At 38.0% G+C, this 19,362-nt stretch overlaps 1 protein-coding gene across 1 annotated transcript in view; it reads left to right on the plus strand.

The window, feature by feature from the left end:
• ext1c (exostoses (multiple) 1c) overlaps positions 1-19,362 on the plus strand; it is a 46,640-nt gene that overhangs the window by 16,475 nt on the left and 10,803 nt on the right. Inside the window, exon 3 of the mRNA XM_088319198.1 lies at positions 19,210-19,303. Within this exon, the coding sequence (XP_088175324.1) occupies positions 19,210-19,303 (94 nt within the window). The remainder of the gene's footprint in view (positions 1-19,209; positions 19,304-19,362) is intronic.

The following is a 19,362-nucleotide window of genomic DNA, read 5'->3' on the forward strand; positions in this document are numbered from 1 at the left end:
AATGATTAGTTAAAAGTGGTGATGTGCTGAGGAGCACCTCCCAGAGAAAATTTCAACGACGCAGACAAAACCAGACACTGTAATGACAAGTCAGGATTTGGAAATCTCTTGAGTGGGCCTCCTACTTTCAGGCTTGTTGTAACGACTGTGTAATAAAATGAGGAAGAACGTACTCATCACAAATGTATTATTTTATTTTATTTATTTATTTTTTTTTAAAAAAGCAAGATGAGAATAAACAGAAAAACAGTGTATATGTTACGTTAGAAATGGAGTGATGCCAGTTTTCAGAGAAGCACGAGCAAACATTTGTTTATTACTAAACAGACCAGCCACTAAACTAATTGAGACGTAACAATACTTGTCTGTTTTGAAATTGTTTACACAAAAGAGCTGCAACAAGGGTCACCAACGGGCGTAACATGAGCCCGTGGAGCTGTTCTAAAAATAGCTCACCACACCAGTGCTGACACATTGTGATTATTGTAGAAGTGATCATTTGAAAGTGTAAAGATGGCTGAGATTTGTGGGAATAAAGTGAAGCGTTTATGTATAATTTTTGTCTGATCCTGCTTTTAAAGTTGGAGGCAAATAGTGTGCTGTAGTGTACTATATATATATATATATATAATTATAAAATGTTTGCTTTCGAATTGTCTTTTTGCAGTGGCATGTTTTTATTTGTGTGTGAGTGAATGTGGCAAGGTTAAAAAAAGAAAAAAAAAAGAGTATTCATGGTCCATGCCATTTATGTAATGCTGCATACAAATCTTGTTTCAACCTCTGCCCTTTCATTTTTGCAAGCTCGCATCTTTTTTTTTTCTTTGTATATAAGCGCTATACATAAAAATAACAATTTGCGTGTCTTCTGTTACGTGCATAATAAGCAAGGTGTCAATCACCATTATGTTCTCATGACATCTTCCTTATCTCGCCTCCCCAGATGTGCGTGAGGGATGAGAAACTTGAGTGAGGAAGTATTTTGTTCTACTTTTGGCTACAGTCTCTTTTCTTTTCAACTGGCTCTCCCCCAGAGGCGGTACTGATTCTCTTCGCCTTTTTCTTGTAGAGCAAAGCGATCGGGCAGTTCCCCGCTTGCCAGTAAACTGGTCGGAGCTAATTAACCACTAATCTCTCAGCTGTCACTTTCTGAGGCGGAATTTGGACTGACTTCAATCTCCCGTCTCTTGTCTTCACGTTCTCCCAAAGAGCTTTAGGGTCCCTTTAGACAAGCACCAAGCGAGCCCACACGGCTCAAACCAGACCCCGCTGCACAGTCCTGACATCAAATACCTGGCCTTATCCGGCTTTGACAGCCAGCAGACGTCAGCCACCCACAGGAAATTGAAAGCTGGGCTTAATTGAGTGACAAAGCACCGTAATTTCATTGGAAACAATCGTGGGTGCGTGCGTGTGTGTGTGTGATGGGGGTGGGCATCACAGACATGTCAGCACTGGAAGGATGGGAGTGGTAGCTGGGAAGGAATTCAACGGATTCCTTGAAATGGAATATGGAGGGGAAGTATCCTGCTTGCTTGTTCAGTGTTTTCCAGATTTTTCTTTAAGTTACGTTTATGTCGCCACTAGCAATGTTTCCCAAACTTTCATTGAGCCAAGGCACTCATTTTAAATTCGAAAAAGATACACCGACAAATAAAATGTCACAATAAGCGGATGTATATCTTCTAAATTGAAGATTAAGCGGAGTTGTTCTGATGTCACTGAAAGTCACCGGCACAGGTCGATGAATAAAAAAAAAACTACTGTAAATATGACACATTTGCAAAAGTCGTTATTATTGGATCTTGTCTGACTGCTGTTATCCACATACTTAAATAATCACCGTGTAAAGTCGAATGCCACATTTAATGCGCAAACTGAAAAGCACAGTGTTGCAGTTATAACTGAGTAAGTACAGCAGGGGTGTCAAACTCAATTTTCTCGCGGGCCTCGTCATAGTTTTGCTTTCGCTCGGTGGGCCATTATGACAGTGAAACCATAGAAATCATCATCGTGATATTATTACATCTACACAACAAACTAAGAAATAGTTTTTCAAATCAGAATCCAGGAAAATGTTGTTCAACTACCATTCGAATCCTTTTAAAAGTGTGATTGGCAACAAAGGAAAAAACGCTTGCAATATTTTAACATTTTTTTAAAATTGATGACAATTTTCAATATTGTTTTTTTTAGCAAGAAACACGAAGTCGTGCATGATTTGCCTTCACGGGCCACAAAATGATGCAGCGGGCCGGATCTAGCCCCCGGGCCATGAGTTTGACACCTGTGATGTACAGTATATTTCTATGTATAATCTGCTGATCGTCTTGAAAAACGTTGCGACATCACGTTCCAATGTGCCTGTTATGCTCTAATTAAATGCAACATGTTAATGTTTACACTCTTTGGAGAGCAATTGGAAAACTTGCTCGAATGTTTTGCCATTTTTTTTTTCATCTGTCTGGAGGTCCCGCTGTTATTCATTTAATTGAATTCCTCCATTTTGTTTAGTCCTCACTTCAAGCTTGCTACTCCGGCTTGTCAGTATTCGCTTATGTTCCTATGCTTTTTATTTTTTTTTTTCATATTAAGGTTCGAAAAGAATATAATAGGGTGTTGTGGAAAAATTGCAGTCTATTTAAAAGTGCCTTTTCTATTTATTAGATAAAACGTGGAAGCTTGTGTACAGTGTATCGTGATTTCCATAACATGAGTTTTGCATTCTTGTCTCGCATCCATTTGCTTATAGGGCCACATTATCTTGCGAGCGATTGCGTTATATCTTCTTGCCTTCCTCACTACCGTTGGAAAGTGTTTTTTTTTTATGATTGTAACCTCGAGGCCAGACTTATTCAATAACATATAACGGCGACCAAGCCAAACAGCCATATTTGGCTTTTAAAAAAAAAAATTTTTTTTTTCTTCTTTCATGTTACACCTGCGGCGACCAACGACCGAATGTGTCTTTGGTGGAACGAAACGTCATCATACATCATCTCAGAGGTGATTAATTGCACGGAAATGATTTTATTTTCCAGAGTTTAGCTTGGCTTGCAACACTGAAAAGGGACTCGGAGTCATTATATTTTTTTTTCTCTGATTTTATCTTGAATTTTGTCCTCATAAGAGAAGAGTGTGTGGGAGGGCCTAATTGAGTGCATGCTAATACAGAAAAACATGTCTACCCTCAACCCCCGAGAGATGCACAACACTGTCAATGATTGTGTCGCTGCACTAAGATGCTCTCTCTCAGCTCCACGTCTAATTAACTTTCCGCTACATTATCTGTGTGTTTATGTTACATGCGTATATGAGTAGGGAGGGGCTGATTCATCGCGCTGCTTTCACTAAATTATTCAAAATGGCTACGCACTATTTAAATGCAGTTAAACTATTGTCCTCGTATCAAAGCAGGAGGTGGCAAAACGGCGTCTGTGAGATGCTCGTAAATATACATGTGACTCTTGGTCCTCGGGTGGCGAGTTATTGTGTTGTTATTGCTGAGCTATAAATGTTCATCTCAAAGTACCGCTGCAGAGAATCTCACATGAAAGCACATTACGATATATCTCGCACAAGGGGCTTCATTACATTTCCATCGCGATGCTTCTTTAAGCCTTTTGCCAGTTAGTCATTCATAATGCAAATCGGTAATGTTAAAGTTATCTTCCCGACTTCTATCTCGGCCTCCCGAGTGATTTTTTTTTTTTTTTTTTTTCCACTCAACTTTGCCCTACTCCACTTAATGCCACCCTTGTTCCGCGAGGGATTATAGGCAGACATCTGAGCTCTCGTGCTCGATTTTTACCTCCAAATAAAGACATGGAAAAACGGATTCAAAATGTTGCCAAGTGATCACTGATTGGAGGCTGGACTTACTTCATTTCAATGTGACCTTTGTTTTTTTTTCCCCATGTCACCCCAGGCTTTTTGTAATAATTTGCAAAGCGCACCCTAAAAATAATTTTGATCAATTGAATCATTTGTCAAGTCACATTATCATTGTAAGCATACTTTGAAAAAAACAAAAAAAACTGTAAAGAATCATATGGGGCCCAGATGTGTTAATGATGTCAACATTAACACAAGCGGAGGATGTGGAATGTGTTGAGAGCTTACTCTGGAAGTGTGGGACGTCTGCCGATAGAGGGATCATACTAATAGGGATTATATTCGATTACTTACTGAGACAACACACACAGGCTTTGAATTACCATCAGCACGCTCAGCAGGGGTCACTGATTCGTTTTGGCCTCTTGTTGCAAACTATGCACATCCACATTAATTATATATATGTTCAAAAAAAAAAAAAAAAAAGATTACGGAATAGCTTGAAGCATGACTATCTTTCTTTTTTTTTTTTTTTTTTTTTTTAATTTGTGATTAGCTCTGCTGCCAGCGAAATCTATATAAATTGTTGCCGATGTTTCATAAAAGTACTCCTGTAAAAGTGGTTGGTTTGCTTGTAGGAGTAAAAAGTACTACAAGTGAAGTTGTATCAACTCACAGATTTAAAAAAAAAAAAAAAAAAAGATAAATAAAGCAGAAAGAACAGCATTTTAAAGTGCAAAAATCAAGCCAAGTCCATTTTTATAACTCATAATCACAAGAGTCTGAAAGGGCTTCACAGGCCCACATGACAAAGATTGGCAAAACCCCCAACTAGTTAAGGAAAAGCTCAAAACCCCCATTTGGGCAAATAGTAATTCTAAGACTAATCTCAACTGCGTTGTATAATTTTTGTTAAAACTGCATTAAATGTCATTTAATGAGATGAGATCCTCCGTACCAAGCCCTCCGGGGGAAGTGATCGGATCAGCGCTCATCCCAGTCGGTCAGTGCAGAATCCATTGCAACAGCCTTCGATTTGAACATCGACACCTACAAACAGAAGACGAGTGGCAGGGAAGACAGGAGAAGTGGCAGTAAAACAGGCCAAAATCCAGATGAAACGCCACACAACAGTTGGTTAATATAACAATGTTGGAACGCGTCCACAAGATTGTCTCACGGAATCAAGTCAGCGCTAGAAAATCAAATCTGGTGCTTTAGATGTAGCCTCAGCGTTCTTCTTTATTTCCCCGTCTGAAATGGTCGTAATGTTCAACTTTTTAGAGCTGTCTCAGCACATTATGTCATGATTGATGTGGGTGGAGTTGCGGCGGTTTGCAAGCCGCGTCAGTCACTAAGCTGCTGTCCATCACGAGGAGGTCGGCTAAACTAGAAATAAATGGGCCATTTTGCCAGCTTTGCTTTATAGGTTTCTGTTTTTTTTTTTTTAATTGAATTTATGACCATTTTTCTAGGAGGAAAACATCCATCTCTCACACAGCATTCACTACTTAGTAATTATAAGAGAGGACTTTTTTTCTCTTTTATGACTTCAGTATTTATAAATTATTTGAACAATTATAGAATCGTTATAGTTGAATTTCCCCTTGAGTTGTAATGTAATTTAATATTTGGTATTCATTAGTGTGAACACGAAAAAAATATTTTTTTGCTTTAAATATAAGCACAAACAATGCGTGCGCTGAAATAAAAACAATGTGGGACAACAATATCATTGCGCTCTTTGGGACCGAGTGGCATGCAACATAGCTAACTTCCTCTCTAAACTTTTTTTTTTTTTTTTTTTTAAGTCTTACCGGGAGACCACAAGTTGCGAAAAGATGGCAGCAGCAAATTTTCTTCCACTGTTGAGAGCTATTGGTGTAATGACCAATAAAAACAGGAATTGAAGTTTCGGGTGTGCCGCTACGTAATTATTAAGCCTAATCATCGGTCTTGTTACGTCACCTAAAGAAAACTAGAAATGAAAAATAAAAAAAATTGCAAAGGAAGATGAGCAAGCATTCGAGGCAAATGTTGTCTGTGGTTGACAGCTTGTCTGTGTGGAAAAACAAGATAATTCATTCCGTCGGTAGCTCACGCCGCCCGCTACAGATTTTCTTTTTTTTTTTTTTTTCTGAGGCTGTAAAACAAGTTCCTCATTCAAAGGGATTTTGAAATGACGCAAGTTCGGAAACACGCTAATCTTAACTTGATAACAATACTGTATTTGATGTACTTTTTGATGGAGAATTCGTAACCTTGTTCAAGTGTGTCATTGACGACCTCAACATTCCAGCTGGAGATTATTACGACGTGGGAAATCCTCCTTTGGGAATGAATGTTCCTTCATGGAATTTTGTCGGGCAAATGTAGTTGTTTGTTATTGTGCTCGTTTTACCAGCTTGCAAGCCATCCAGCCAGCAGACTCTCAATGGAATGTTCTCGAGAGGCTCTGGAGTGAGTCCAACTCCTCCACAGTGCACCCACTGTCTCCGTGTCGCGGTGCTCCGAGTCCCACTCAAGCTGTGTGCATGAATGTATGCCTCGTGTGTCAACATTCGTAGTGTGTTAAAAATCCAGTTTAAATAATTTCTTAATGTTTTTGGGCGTTTTAAAAGGTCTTCCAAAATGAAGCTTTTTTTGATTAAGTAGGCCAGTGATGTGTCGCTATCTGAGTTTATGCAGCTCACTGCACTTTCTGGAGAAGATGAATGGAATCGAAGTGCATGGCGGTGCTATTTTGAGAGGTCCTAAGGTGGAATTGAGAACTTATGTTTGTCATAGCACCAGCTTCAAATAGTCCGGTGGACTCACCTTTTTTTTTTCTTTTTTTTTTTGTCGTCGAGGAGACGAGACGCTCGGAGGTGTCAAATCAAGTGAATTCTCGTGGCTTTTTAGAATGTATTTTTGGACGCATTCTTTTGAACAAATGTAACATTCCTGTGTTAATGAATACGAAAAATACAAAGGCTTATTTTTATTTATTTGTTTGGTCTTTTTTCAAAGATTAAGTGTTTTTTTTTTTTTTATGTTTTTGTTTCATTGTCTCTGTCAAAACTCGATCAGTCTTGCAGCAGTTACCTTAAAAATGTAACTTGGTTAATTTACTGGTTACTTGACTAAAAAACAGGCAATGGGCAAACTACGGCCCGGGGGCCACATGCGGCCCGTTAAACGTTTTAATCCGGCCCGCCGAATTTAAGAAAAAGAAATGAATAAACCTTGTTAATGTTTTATTTTCAAAATACTGTGGTTTTTCAAAGACACGTATATTGTTGGAATGCTTTTGTTCACTTTCATTTAAAATTAAGTGTATTTTTTTTTTCTCAAATTAGGTGAGGTTACCAAAACACTCCATCCATCTGCTCCTGGTCTGGCCCCTCTGTCACCGTTTGTGGCCCGCCAATCAAAAAGTTTGCCCACCCATGCTATAAAAGTTACTGCTAATTATGATAATACTTAATTGGAAAGATGGTACATTTTTCTCTGTGATGGTTAAGCATTAATATTTCTTTTTTTAATTAAAAAATATATTTTTTATTTTATTTATTAACTTAAAAAAAATAGTCGATGGATTTGTTTTTAATAAAAAAATAAAACTTGATTTCTAAATTTCACTTAATACAAGGCAGTGGTGTGTTGTCGGGTTTTTTGAAGCTAGATAACACTTTGTAAACGGCACACCGTAATATTTTATTCAGCTAACACCAGCTCATAATAATGACTAGATTTTCAGCCAATAATAATATCATCCATTTTTATTTTTCACAAGGTCAAAACGTGACATGACGCATACGTGATGTAATTCTCCAAGACAGGAAAACAAAATGTGAAGCCCCAAAAACCTTGAAGCTGTGTTCTGCGATGTCTTCATCTATGAATGGGGCCACCTCCAAAATTTTCATTATTTGTTAATTATTAGTTTTGCTCCAATCACACACGAGACGGAAAACTCTAACAAAAAAAAACGTGATTCCTATTCAAGTGTTGTAAAATATCACTCACTGCTGCCCCCAAGAGGAAGTTAATGACACTAATAATTGATAATTATTTACTTTATTGTTGTTCAGGCACGCATTTTGGACATTTCTGTTGTATGTGGGTGGTTTAATTCTGTTATTCATGCGAAGAAAGTATTTTCTAGTTTGTCTGCCTTTCATAGCCGTCCACACAGCTAATCATAACCATCAGAATTATGTTTTTTTTTCCATCTTAATGTTTTGTTAGGTTTCTCAGGTCAAACCAAGGACTCGATTTATTGAAAAGCTGCAATGCAATAATATAAAATATTAACTTAATAACATCTAATATTATGATTCTAGCATGACAACCAAAAAACACAACTGCAGCAGCCCGAGACGCTCTTATCCCCTTCGATCCCCGCAATCATAGTGTGAAGCAACCGAAAAGGCTGACCTCGTAAAGGCCGTGCCCTCCTTCATCCCCCCCGAAGACCGCACGTAATCGCCACTCAGCCGGCTGTCTGCGTCTGAAAGCGCACGCATCGGCATCTACTGTATACAGTACTTCATCCCCATGCACGGAAGCTTGTCAATTATTTATGTGCTGCGTGTCCACTTGAGTGAAGATGGTCGGACGGTGAAACAGCTTTTGTCAAGCGGTGGAAGTTTTTGAAGAAGGTCAAATGAGAGGAAAGGTCTGCTTGAATTTAGTGTCGGTAAAGCCGCAATGCAGTTTGAAGGGAGGTGATTCAACTTTTGAAATTTTGGATTTTCTATTCATGTGATCGAGTTGGTTTAGTTAAAGGGCAAGACAACCCCAATAAATTCTGAAGAAAAATATATTCTATCAGCCATCTCGAGAGGGCGGCCATTTTGTCACTTTCTGTCGACTGAAAATGACATCACAGTTGCTCAGGGGTCAACTAACGACAAATCATGGATCTTTTATTATTTTTAACATGCTGCTGGTGTTATTTTTCACTTTTTTTGCACAAGATTCATATCTAATTGCAATCAATTAGAATTTTCTTTTGATTGTGGCCATTTTTAATTTGTATACAGGTCAGCTCATGAATGAATGACGCGAAAGGTTTTAAAGTAGTCAACCCCCCCCAAAATATTTGCAGTTATATGTTCTATGCGCCTTCACGAGTCTAAACACGGCATTCTGATTAATATTGCGTTTGTGGAGGCGGCCATTTTGTCACTTCCTGTTGATGAAAATGACATCACAGTTGCACAGGATTCAGGTAACGACCATTCACGGGTCACCTGTTTGTTTTCTGAGGCTGATTGGTTGCTTGCTCAGCCCTGAGCAACTGTGATGTCACTTTCAGTTGACAGATGGGACAAAATGGCCGCCACCTGATATAGATAAAAGTGGGTGGATTTTGCTACTTAACTCAGATTTCTTAAATACAGTACTAATTAGGATGTCATATTTAGGCTAATGAACATAAACATTTTTATTGAAAATATTTTTGGGGGGGGGTTGACGTCCCCTTTAAGGAACAAATAGATAAAGAACAGTAACTAAACAATTGCAGATTGCCTGGTGGGCTACAAAGTGTTTTATGTCTGCATTTTTAGCTTTCTCTGATTATTGGTATTTTTTTGTAAGTAACTCAGCTGTGTTTGTGGCATAATAAGCCCCCATGGGCATTAGTGAAACAAGAAAAATATCAGCATTCACACAAACACAATGATGGTTTCCAGAGGTCTGTTGCATGTTGGCAATGTCAACATCGTAAAATAACGACTGGAGTGTAGATGAGCTGCCAAGCCGCACCTCCATTGATTGATTCCACAATCCGTTTAGTCTCCCCGACCACTCTTTGCTCCTTCCTCACTTAATACTTTCGAGACTAATATATTCCCCCTTTTTCCTCCATCGCTGAGCATTTTGAATTGACTTCTGTTACTGCATTGTAATTTATCTCTATTTTTCTCGCTTTCGCACTCTGTAATTCTCGGTGCCCTTCGGCTGTCTTCAAAGTTGACTGACTCCTTGTTTATGACCCTTGCAAAAAAAAAAAAGACATCTGTTTTCTGCCCACCTTGTGCTGTCTTTTTGACTGTTGCTTGTACTCCCTCTTTTCTGCTCCACTTGTCTGAGCACATCTGCAGCGATTCTGCTCCAGACTGACTTCAGCCCACTCAATCTCCTTTGCAGGTGAAAGAGCTTACCCGAAAGCTCAATTTTTGGTGAGGCCTCACTTTGATAACGGAGGTGTGGGTCTTACATATGCTGTCAGGCAAGATAAACTTCACAATTGCACTTCGTTTAGAAAATTAGAAAAATGGATTCCAAGAGATGTGACAAACCTAAGTAAGTAGTGTACTTTTTTTTTTATACAATAACAATATAATACATAAATTAAATAATAATAAATAAATAACAAATTATAATAATTAAATACATTCACTCATTTTTATATTAAATTTCCGATTTGGCTTACATATTTTTAAAAATATTTTTTTAACAAAATGAATGACTAATTTTATTACTAAAAGATGTTTTTAGTTTGACCATCTGCAATTTAGTCCTTGTTATAAATGGTTATATTTTGTAACTTTAAAAAAAATAAAAACTTGAACATGAACTAATAATTTAGACTGTTTAACAAAATTTCTTTCTTGTGATCAGTGTTTTTTTAGTGCCAGAACGAAACATGAAAATAAATAAATGTACAATAGATTTGACTGTTATCGTTACAAATCCTTTTGGGATCAAAGTTTTTTTTTTTACATCACTGTATATTTTAAGCAGCTTAAATCGATTTTAAATAGATTTTCGATTAATCGTTACTTCCTATCAAGGAATGGTTTAATACCATTATCAATTAATTGTCTTTATTTTGAAGTTTGTTGGATAATTTCCCAGTTTTTGGACAAAGTTTTTTGTACAGTTTCTAATTATTTTGTTCTGCGTAGCGCTTATTTTGAGTGTAATTTAACTGTAGGCCACTAGATGGCGACAGTATTATGTTATGATAATTAACTCCCTTCTTGACAGGGAAGATGAGCTCTTCTTCAAAGCGGATGACTGGTCCAAATTTTCAAAGCGCAACCAAATATTGTATTTTCATTCGGTTGTTTTAATGCACTGTAATGTTGAGAGTGGATGTCGCAGAACACTGCGCTTCTTCGCATTATTCTCACATGAAAAAGCCAAACTTGTCATTATTTGTCGAACTGTCCACACACTAATGTTGGTGTTTAATACACTTTAGTGAGCGATGCATCACGATATTGATATTTTGTCCTTCCCCTCCTCTGAGCTGCGGAGAGAAAACTGATATTGAGTTTATGGCAACATTACTTTACCCGTTTGCTGCATCATTGCTTTTATATCCATAATATTGTCTGATCTCGCCAAGACGGTCCAATATTTCTAAATCAATTGTCATTTGGGATGAGAAAAGAAAATAATGGACTCGTTCTGAGCGAGCCATTCATTTTGTTCTTCGATATGCGAGATTGGCTCATATGATGACGGTCCAGGTTCATACACGCTCCGTGTATTGTTTAATATCCCACAATGATAGTGCATATGGTTGTTAGAAAGAAGAAGAAGTCCAAACGTGTTCCGTAAGTGACGACTGGTTCCTTAATTGGAGCTAATAATCGTGGGAAAACTACGAGTGTTGGAACTTCAATAAAACATGAGATTTAAGACTTCGGAGAATGGATGAGCGCATCCACATAGCAAACAAACTGATTTATGGCTTCCGTAATAATATATGTATACGAGCGATACTCCCCATAGCATCGTTTCCTCGTTACGACATTGGAAGCTGGGTGATAAGACTCGCGTTCACAACACATTTAATCGAAAGCAATTTTGTCATCAATATTGCTTTATTGTAATTTGGCTCTGCAGCAGACAACAACTTTTTGGAAGAAACGCTTTATTATTAATAGTCCTGTCAGACGATTATAGTTTTTTTTAAACTAATTAATCGCAAAAATTTACATAATTGATTGCGTTTAATCCTGTTTTCCTATAACCATTTTTTACGAAGCTTGGAACTTAAATCTTCGAATGAATATGGAAAAAAAAAATATAAAAGTATATTTCTACTCAGTTTTAATAGCTTTCTTTGATCTTTGAATACTAATTAATTTCCTGTAAAATACAAGAGAACAGTTGAACGATACACCAAAGACGTACAACTATTTGAATTTGTCTTGGCAAATTATGCCAATTATTTTGGATTTCTCCCATGAGCCGTCAAGTAAATTTTTTAAGTAAAACTTTCTAAAATCCATTTTTGAGGACAGTTATTTTTTAGTGCGTTTATAAAATTTTAATTAATTGCCATAGCAAATACTTTGTTTGACAGCCCAAATTATTATAAGTATTACGCTAAACAGGACTACCTTTATATGACTGGCAGCTCTATTTAGAGTTGGCTCCATGAAATCATAAAACGCAAGGTCAGCGGCGTTTGAAGTCTCAAAACGAGTCGCGCTCTATTTTTGCAAGCCGGCGGCTAATCTTTTGTGACATGGGTTCCTTTAAAGCCGAAAAAGAAAACATTGTGCTTTTCAATACTTTGAACACACACGGCCGTGCGCGTTTGCCACCTCTACGGTAGCAGCTATTGGTTTTTGTGCGCGCTTTGCTGCATTTGACTGACAGACGCGGACGCATTCTCCGATGATCCCGCAGCCTTTGCAAACTTTCCCACACATTTGACTTCAAAAGAAGCTGCAGCATGGCGGCCATACCTTTTGCCGGCCCCACCTGCGTTTCGGGGCTGCTGCTATTAGCGCAGCTGCTTGTCTATATGGAGCCGTATTTGCTCAGAGCTTTTAATGGCAGCGCTATTCCTCCGATGTCATTTTTTTGTTGCCCTGTTTCGCTTCGACACGTCAACGGCACTTGAACTCATGAGATTTGTTTTGTGTGTTTTGCAGTTAAATGGCTTCCCGGTGCGCTGCCACTTGCCTTGTACGATTACTTCAACTTCAATCAGGGCATTGCCAAGAAATCCGCTGCTTGTCTTTAGATTACGCACACATCGTGGATTTTTTTTCTTACTATCGAAGGTTTTAGTGCACTGCCCCACAAAACTACAAGTGGGAGTCGGAACTTGTCATTGATATGCAAATTAACGATAAATAAAACGTAAAAGACCAATTTAAGGCATGTTCACTGCTCCTTTCAGCTTCTAGCCATCTTTGTTTCCCGCCCTCGTCTTTCCATCTTATCTTATATCATAAATTATGGAAGAAGGTAAAGGAGAGCTCCCACTTCAAAAGTCCCATTGCAAGCTTTCTTCACTTTGAGATCGACATTCGGTTAAGCATTCAGTAGAGATGGGAAATGAAAGCAAGGTTTTGGCCCGTGCGCCTGCTGAGAGTGGAGGGGGGGGGGGGCTGGAAAAGTAAATTGGGAGTCGACGCCTTGCTCTGTATTTATAGGCAGAAAAACCCGATTTGAGATCAGTCACGCTAGACTTGCAGCAGACGCATAATCGGGGGGGGGGGGGGAGAAGCTTTTTCTAGCTCAAGTGCTACCTTATTTTTTTTTTTTAACCTTTATATTAATCTTTGTTTTTCTCACGTGGCCTTATCGGGATTTATTTGGGCGCTTGCGATTGTGTGAATTTTCTGTCTAAAAATTCACATATGTTGTTATTAAACGATAAATACAATGTAATAAAGAAAACATGCTTCAAGAATGTCGCCTACATACAGTAGCATGAAAATGTTATGTTCTAACATCAACCTGCTACAGGGACAACGGATGCAAATTAGCCATTGGCTATAATCTGGCATATTTACGGGAAACTGTTTGATTAATATGCACTGTCCCTGTATACCTTCAAAAATAAAATTAAAAAAATAAATAAATAAATATCAGTGCTCTGACTTTTGTCTCTTTTGGGTACTGCATAGCCTCTTTCTCAGCCCTCACCTATCTCCTAAATATTCCAAACCCCTCTTCCATATTTCTTCCCTTGTCAAAGAGCGACGAATGGGGGTTGATGACTCCATGGCCATGTTAGTGTGCCGCTGTGCTTTTAGCCTAATGGACAGACAGCTGCGCTCCCATTTCTATATATAACTAAACGACAGCGCATGATGAGACTCGTCACACCCACTCAGCAGCGATTCCACCATGGAGCACATCACTGCATTAATCTGCGTGATGTTTTAGTTAGAAATATAAAAAGACGAAATCTGCTAGCTTTCCGTCCTCAAAACATGAACATTTTTTTGCCGTTTGTAATCACCCTGGATGAACACTAAAGTGAAAATATGTCAACATTAAATAGATTTGGCCAAAAGCACTCTGGTAAGCCTCGCTGGAACTGCTTAGAGTTCAGTATTTAATATTGCTGTAATCTGCATAACGCTACAAATTTGGCAGGAAACGATTGCGAGATGCACTTTCAAATTGGATCTGTATGGGTACATTTTGTGAGGCATTACGACTTTTCTCCCATTTTTGTGTTTCAAGAATTAAAAAATATCCGACATCTTGCATGCATATTTCTGTTATGCTCTGTGCGCGTCCGTGTGTGTGTGAGTTTGTGTGTGTGAGTGCCGGATTGAGGTTTAAGTAACAGTGTTAAGGGATGAGCTGGTTGTGGGGTCGTATCTTTTCAGATTAGAGAGCTTAGTCCCTCCGCTCGCTGTGTAATTAATGGGAGATGGAGGGAGCGAGGCCGATAAAGACAAAGAGGCGAAGAACTGGGGATGGGCTCAGCAGAAAAGGGATTGTGTGTATGAAGAGGATATGGGAGTGGACGTTGGTGTGTGGAGGTTTTTAGGAAACAAGTATCTTGGGGAAATATGTATACATTAATGCGTTCCACTTTTAGGCAAAAAAAGAAAAATAAATAAAACGGCACATTTTTAAGTGCGCTGCTCAGTGGTCTGAAAATATTTTTTTTAACTTTAATTTTTGCAGTAGTGATGGATTGACACAAACATTTTGGAGTGAGTCATGCACTTGATCATTTGTTTGTGATTCTCATCAAAGGTGTCATCACGCTGTTTTGATACCCGAGATTGATAACTCTGAGTTGCATTGCAGATGATGTTTTACGAGGGATTCGATTTTCGGTTCCTGATTTCGATTCACTGACTTTTAACAAAAATAATTTTATCACCAAAACGTGTTTTTTTTTACAACTGCATTTTGTACATGTTACAAACAGCATTTTTTTTTTGGAACTTTAGAAAAAAAATGAGCATGAAATAATTTTTTGGATCAGTCTTGTAAACATGAATATAAATATATTATATTATATATATATATATATTTTTTTTTTTTTTTTTTTTACAACTGCATTTTGTACATGTTACAAACAGCATTTTTTTTTTTGGAACTTTAGAAAAAAAATGAGCATGAAATAATTTTTGGGATCAGTCTTGTAAACATGAATATAAATATATTATATTAGATTAGATTAGATTTTTACATTGATGCATATTTTAAGCGGTTTAAATAGATTTTGAATCGAGTTTCGATTAATCGTTACTTCCCTATGGGAGACTGACGGTTTAGTTTTTCTCTGAGATTTCTAGTTGCGAAAACAGAGATGGTTTCGCTTGTCATCCGTGTGTAATGTATCAAGCGAATGCACACGTGTGCAAAAAAAAATATATATATATATATATATATATAAATATATATTTATGAATGCCTTTTTTTTTCTCACCCAAGTAATGTAACTGGATTTGTTGTCTCAGCCACCTTAAGTCCGCATTCGAGTATTGCGACAAGATTGGAATAAAGATGAGGTGGCAGAGAGTGAAGAATGAAAGACGGATGCGAAGGAGTGATTGAAGGAGGTGGCTAATCCGTCCATCTGTTACAAGAACAGGCAGTGAGTTTGCGATTGGAGGATGCTTCCTACGTGCGTAGAACAGCTGCAGGAAAGGATTAAGCACCGGGATGCAAATTCTCTCGTTCATCTTTTTTTTTTTTTTCCTCCGGTTTAAGGAGTATTGAGATTGGTGAAAGTAGGAAATGAAGGTAAAGGAAGATGAGATGGACGAGAGGATGGAGAGTTTAAAAAAAAGAGAAGGCCGAAATGAGGAATGAAATTGTTTCTATGGTTAGATTAAAAAAAAAAACAATAAATAATAAAAATAAAATAATAAAAAATGTTTTTTTTCCGTTTGTCAAATGTCAGTAAATTAAAAAAAAAAAGCAACTCATCAGGTTTTAAATGTTTTTTTTTATTTATTCCACAATTATAATGTGTTCATTGTATTGCTTGTCAGGCATCTCAGGTGTGTAAAATATTCCCTTCATAAAAATAATAATAATAATAATAAATCAATTTTGTGCCGGAAGCTGACGTCACAAACTGAACGCTGTAATTACTTTTTACATAAAAGAAATGTATTTATTTATAAAGCTGCTTTCAGAAGAAACCATGTGGCTGTACCTTTAATAAAACGCAAATTTAAATCATATTTGAATTAAAAGTTGGCATATTTCCCTTTTACTAATTGTGTTTTGCTTGCATGCGGGTTTATTGTACTACCATTCAGAAGATGATGCTCAATGACATACACGAGTCGAAGCAATATTGACAGCGATCTGTTAGCACTGTGGCGGCTAATCCATAAACTTGGTCAACCGCGCACTTAAATTCATGCTCAAAACACGCACGCACACAGTTCATTAAAACACAAATGCATTTCCTTCCTATTGACCCTCGACCTTTAAAGAGATCATCAACTGAGCAGAGGCTCCTGTCAATCAAATATTTCCATAGCGCCCGCCACTTTGTCGCGTCCCATTCCTCGTGACTTAAACCAGGTCTATTTAACCGTCACTCGAGTAAACATGAAGCGACGGGCCGGAGGTGGCAAACTGCAACGTAAGCGAGATCAATAATGAACGACGGAGGAAAAGAAACTTGAAGGAGGTTAAAACCAAGATTGGAAGATGACGAAAATACTCAAAAGAGGGCAAGCTTGCTTATCAGACAGCCACACACACACACACACACAAGCGCGCACACACTCGCTTTGATCCGTCTGGTATCACTCTGTGCCCGATGCCTTGACATAAATAGAGCAATCCCGCTGTGCTGTGTCTAGTGGCCAGAGCGCCACTGCGGCCTGAGACTCTACTCACGTGTAAGTGGGGCCAAGTGACACAAATGTGTTAATCTAAAATAATTTATTGCAATATCACATCAAGAGGTGGACTCACTCGACTGGTTCGGTTCGTACTCGTGACCTCGTGAATGTGAGTGTGAAAGGTTAGTGAGTATAGAAAATGACTGGATGAATGTCGACGTCAGGGATGGGCGATTTAATTAAATGATGGAGGGGGGGCCACAATTTTTCCTGAGTGCTACTGAGGGGCCACATAGGACCACGCGCACGTTTGACAAAAATGGCATTTTTAAATATGCACAGACTGTAAGTGCCTACGTGCAAAATACGCGCTCTTAATATATTCCATTTTTCATAATGCATTTCTCAATGACTGTAGAAAAGATGCACTGTGCAAACAACAAAACCACATTGTGGGGTTTTTTCCGAGTGCAAGACTGCAGAACAGCAAATTTTTCTCACTCAACTCACTCAAATTTATTTATTTTTTTATTCAAGCTTGTCCTGCATGCAATTCCAAATTGGCCCAAAAAAAAATATTAGGCCTACTCACGTAGTATAAAGCAGGTTTAAGTCTAGGGTTTATTAATTTATTTATTTATTTTATTTTATTTATTTGTTTTTGAGGCAGGTGGCAATTTTTCACAGGAAAAAAAATACCAATTACCAATTAATCGGAAAATTAATTTAAAATATATATAATGCATGAAATATTTTTTTCCCAATGCGTTTTAATGGTTGTCAATTATATGTGGATTTTCACTAGTCACGGGCCGGCCTGGTCCTTATTCCTTGCAAATAGTGTTGGTCACATGACTTAACATTTTGGTTCCTTGAATGCATCGCTTTGGGTAGTTCATTTAATGAATGACGTTTTAAAGACATTAATCCTTGCCGTTTAATCTGCCGGCCGATTAATCGGTTGTAGCCTCGTTAAAACCCAATGCAAGTGCAGCCAAGCCATGTCTGCCATCTTGTGTTGAATGGTGATATTGCAACTCAAAACTATAAAAGAAATTATATATAGCCGTGATTAATCGGAGAGCTGCTGTAGTTGAGTAAACATTTTTATAACGGCTCCCCACCACCCCAAAATTTTTATTTTATTTGTTTTAATTAATTAAGAGACCACTCACGATCTCTGGGCCACATAGAATTTAAATTTGCATCTTGTCTGCACGACCAGATTGCATATCAGTATACACAGATTAATTTAACACAGATATAACATATTACTATTTGATTGATAGATATTTTTGAGTAATTCTCTGTGATTCTTCCCGAATGAGCTTTGCAAGGAACAAGTTTTAAATCTCTACAGGTGTACCTAATGTTGTGACCAACAAAGAAACTATTTTATAGTCATCAAGAGTACGTGCAAATGCGATTATGTTCCTATTCTTATCGCAAACGGGGAAACCTGGTGTTACTTTTGTGTACAAGCTGCGGTACATGACACAAGAGAATGGCGCCGGAAGACAATATAGCCTCATTAAAGACTTGTCCTCACGCACACACACTCCCCAACATCCACTATATGGCCTCTAGTCATGCATTGTGTGCACCAAAACAAAAACGGCTACAAAAAGACATAAGTGGGTCAGACTAACCAGCTCGGCCCTAACCACATTTGTCATACACAAACAGGGGAATTTGCATTTGTTCATTTTCTTACGCCAACCGCATACACATTCTGTAATAAATAATAGGCAACTGCACGGGACATCGCTTGGACATTTGATCAACAAATTCCTTTTATTCTAGCAAGATATGAGTGCATGTTTAAATCCAATTTCATGCAGTATAAATACACAATCGTGTGTGTGTGTGTGTGTGTGTGTGTGACCCTGGCCCCACTATGCAAGCACCTGTCGCTGGTAGCAGTTGAAGGAATGATTGATGCAGAGGGTTTGCATTTTGGCTCTTTTACATAGCAGCTCCGTGAAATATGAGCAGGAGCTGATGGAACACCCCCAGGTAATGTATTGCTGAGGCACTGCGGGGAAATGTTTTTTTTGTTTGTTTTTTTTTTAAAACAACAGCCAATCAATAGGTCATAGTTGCTTATGTGAATCTTTTTACAACATAGTGCCTATTGGATGTAGCGGTGCCGACATGTCTGCGGATGAAAAGAGAAAACGTGGGTGATTTATTGCTGTAAATACTGTTAAGTGAACCGTTAGGACAAAGTCGCAAAAAGGTTTGGTTTGGAAAGTGTTTGTGTGAATGTTACCATCATGGTAGCATTTCATTGAGTTAGCTTTTTACTTTTGCTTCATTAATGATGATTCGTTATTTTGTTATTTTCTGTTAGGTTCGACTATCAGGAGCTGCTTCACAACTCCACGTTTTGTTTGGTGCCGAGAGGACGACGCTTGGGCTCCTTCCGCTTCCTTGAGTCCTTGCAGGTAAATAAAAATGAAAAATATATAAAATATATATATATTTTTTTAAATGAAAGGTTTAA

This window comes from Idiotropiscis lumnitzeri, chromosome 16 (genome assembly GCF_059441095.1).
Source record: "Idiotropiscis lumnitzeri isolate Australia: NSW breed Sydney's pygmy pipehorse chromosome 16, RoL_Ilum_1.0, whole genome shotgun sequence".
NCBI lineage: Eukaryota > Metazoa > Chordata > Actinopteri > Syngnathiformes > Syngnathidae > Idiotropiscis > Idiotropiscis lumnitzeri.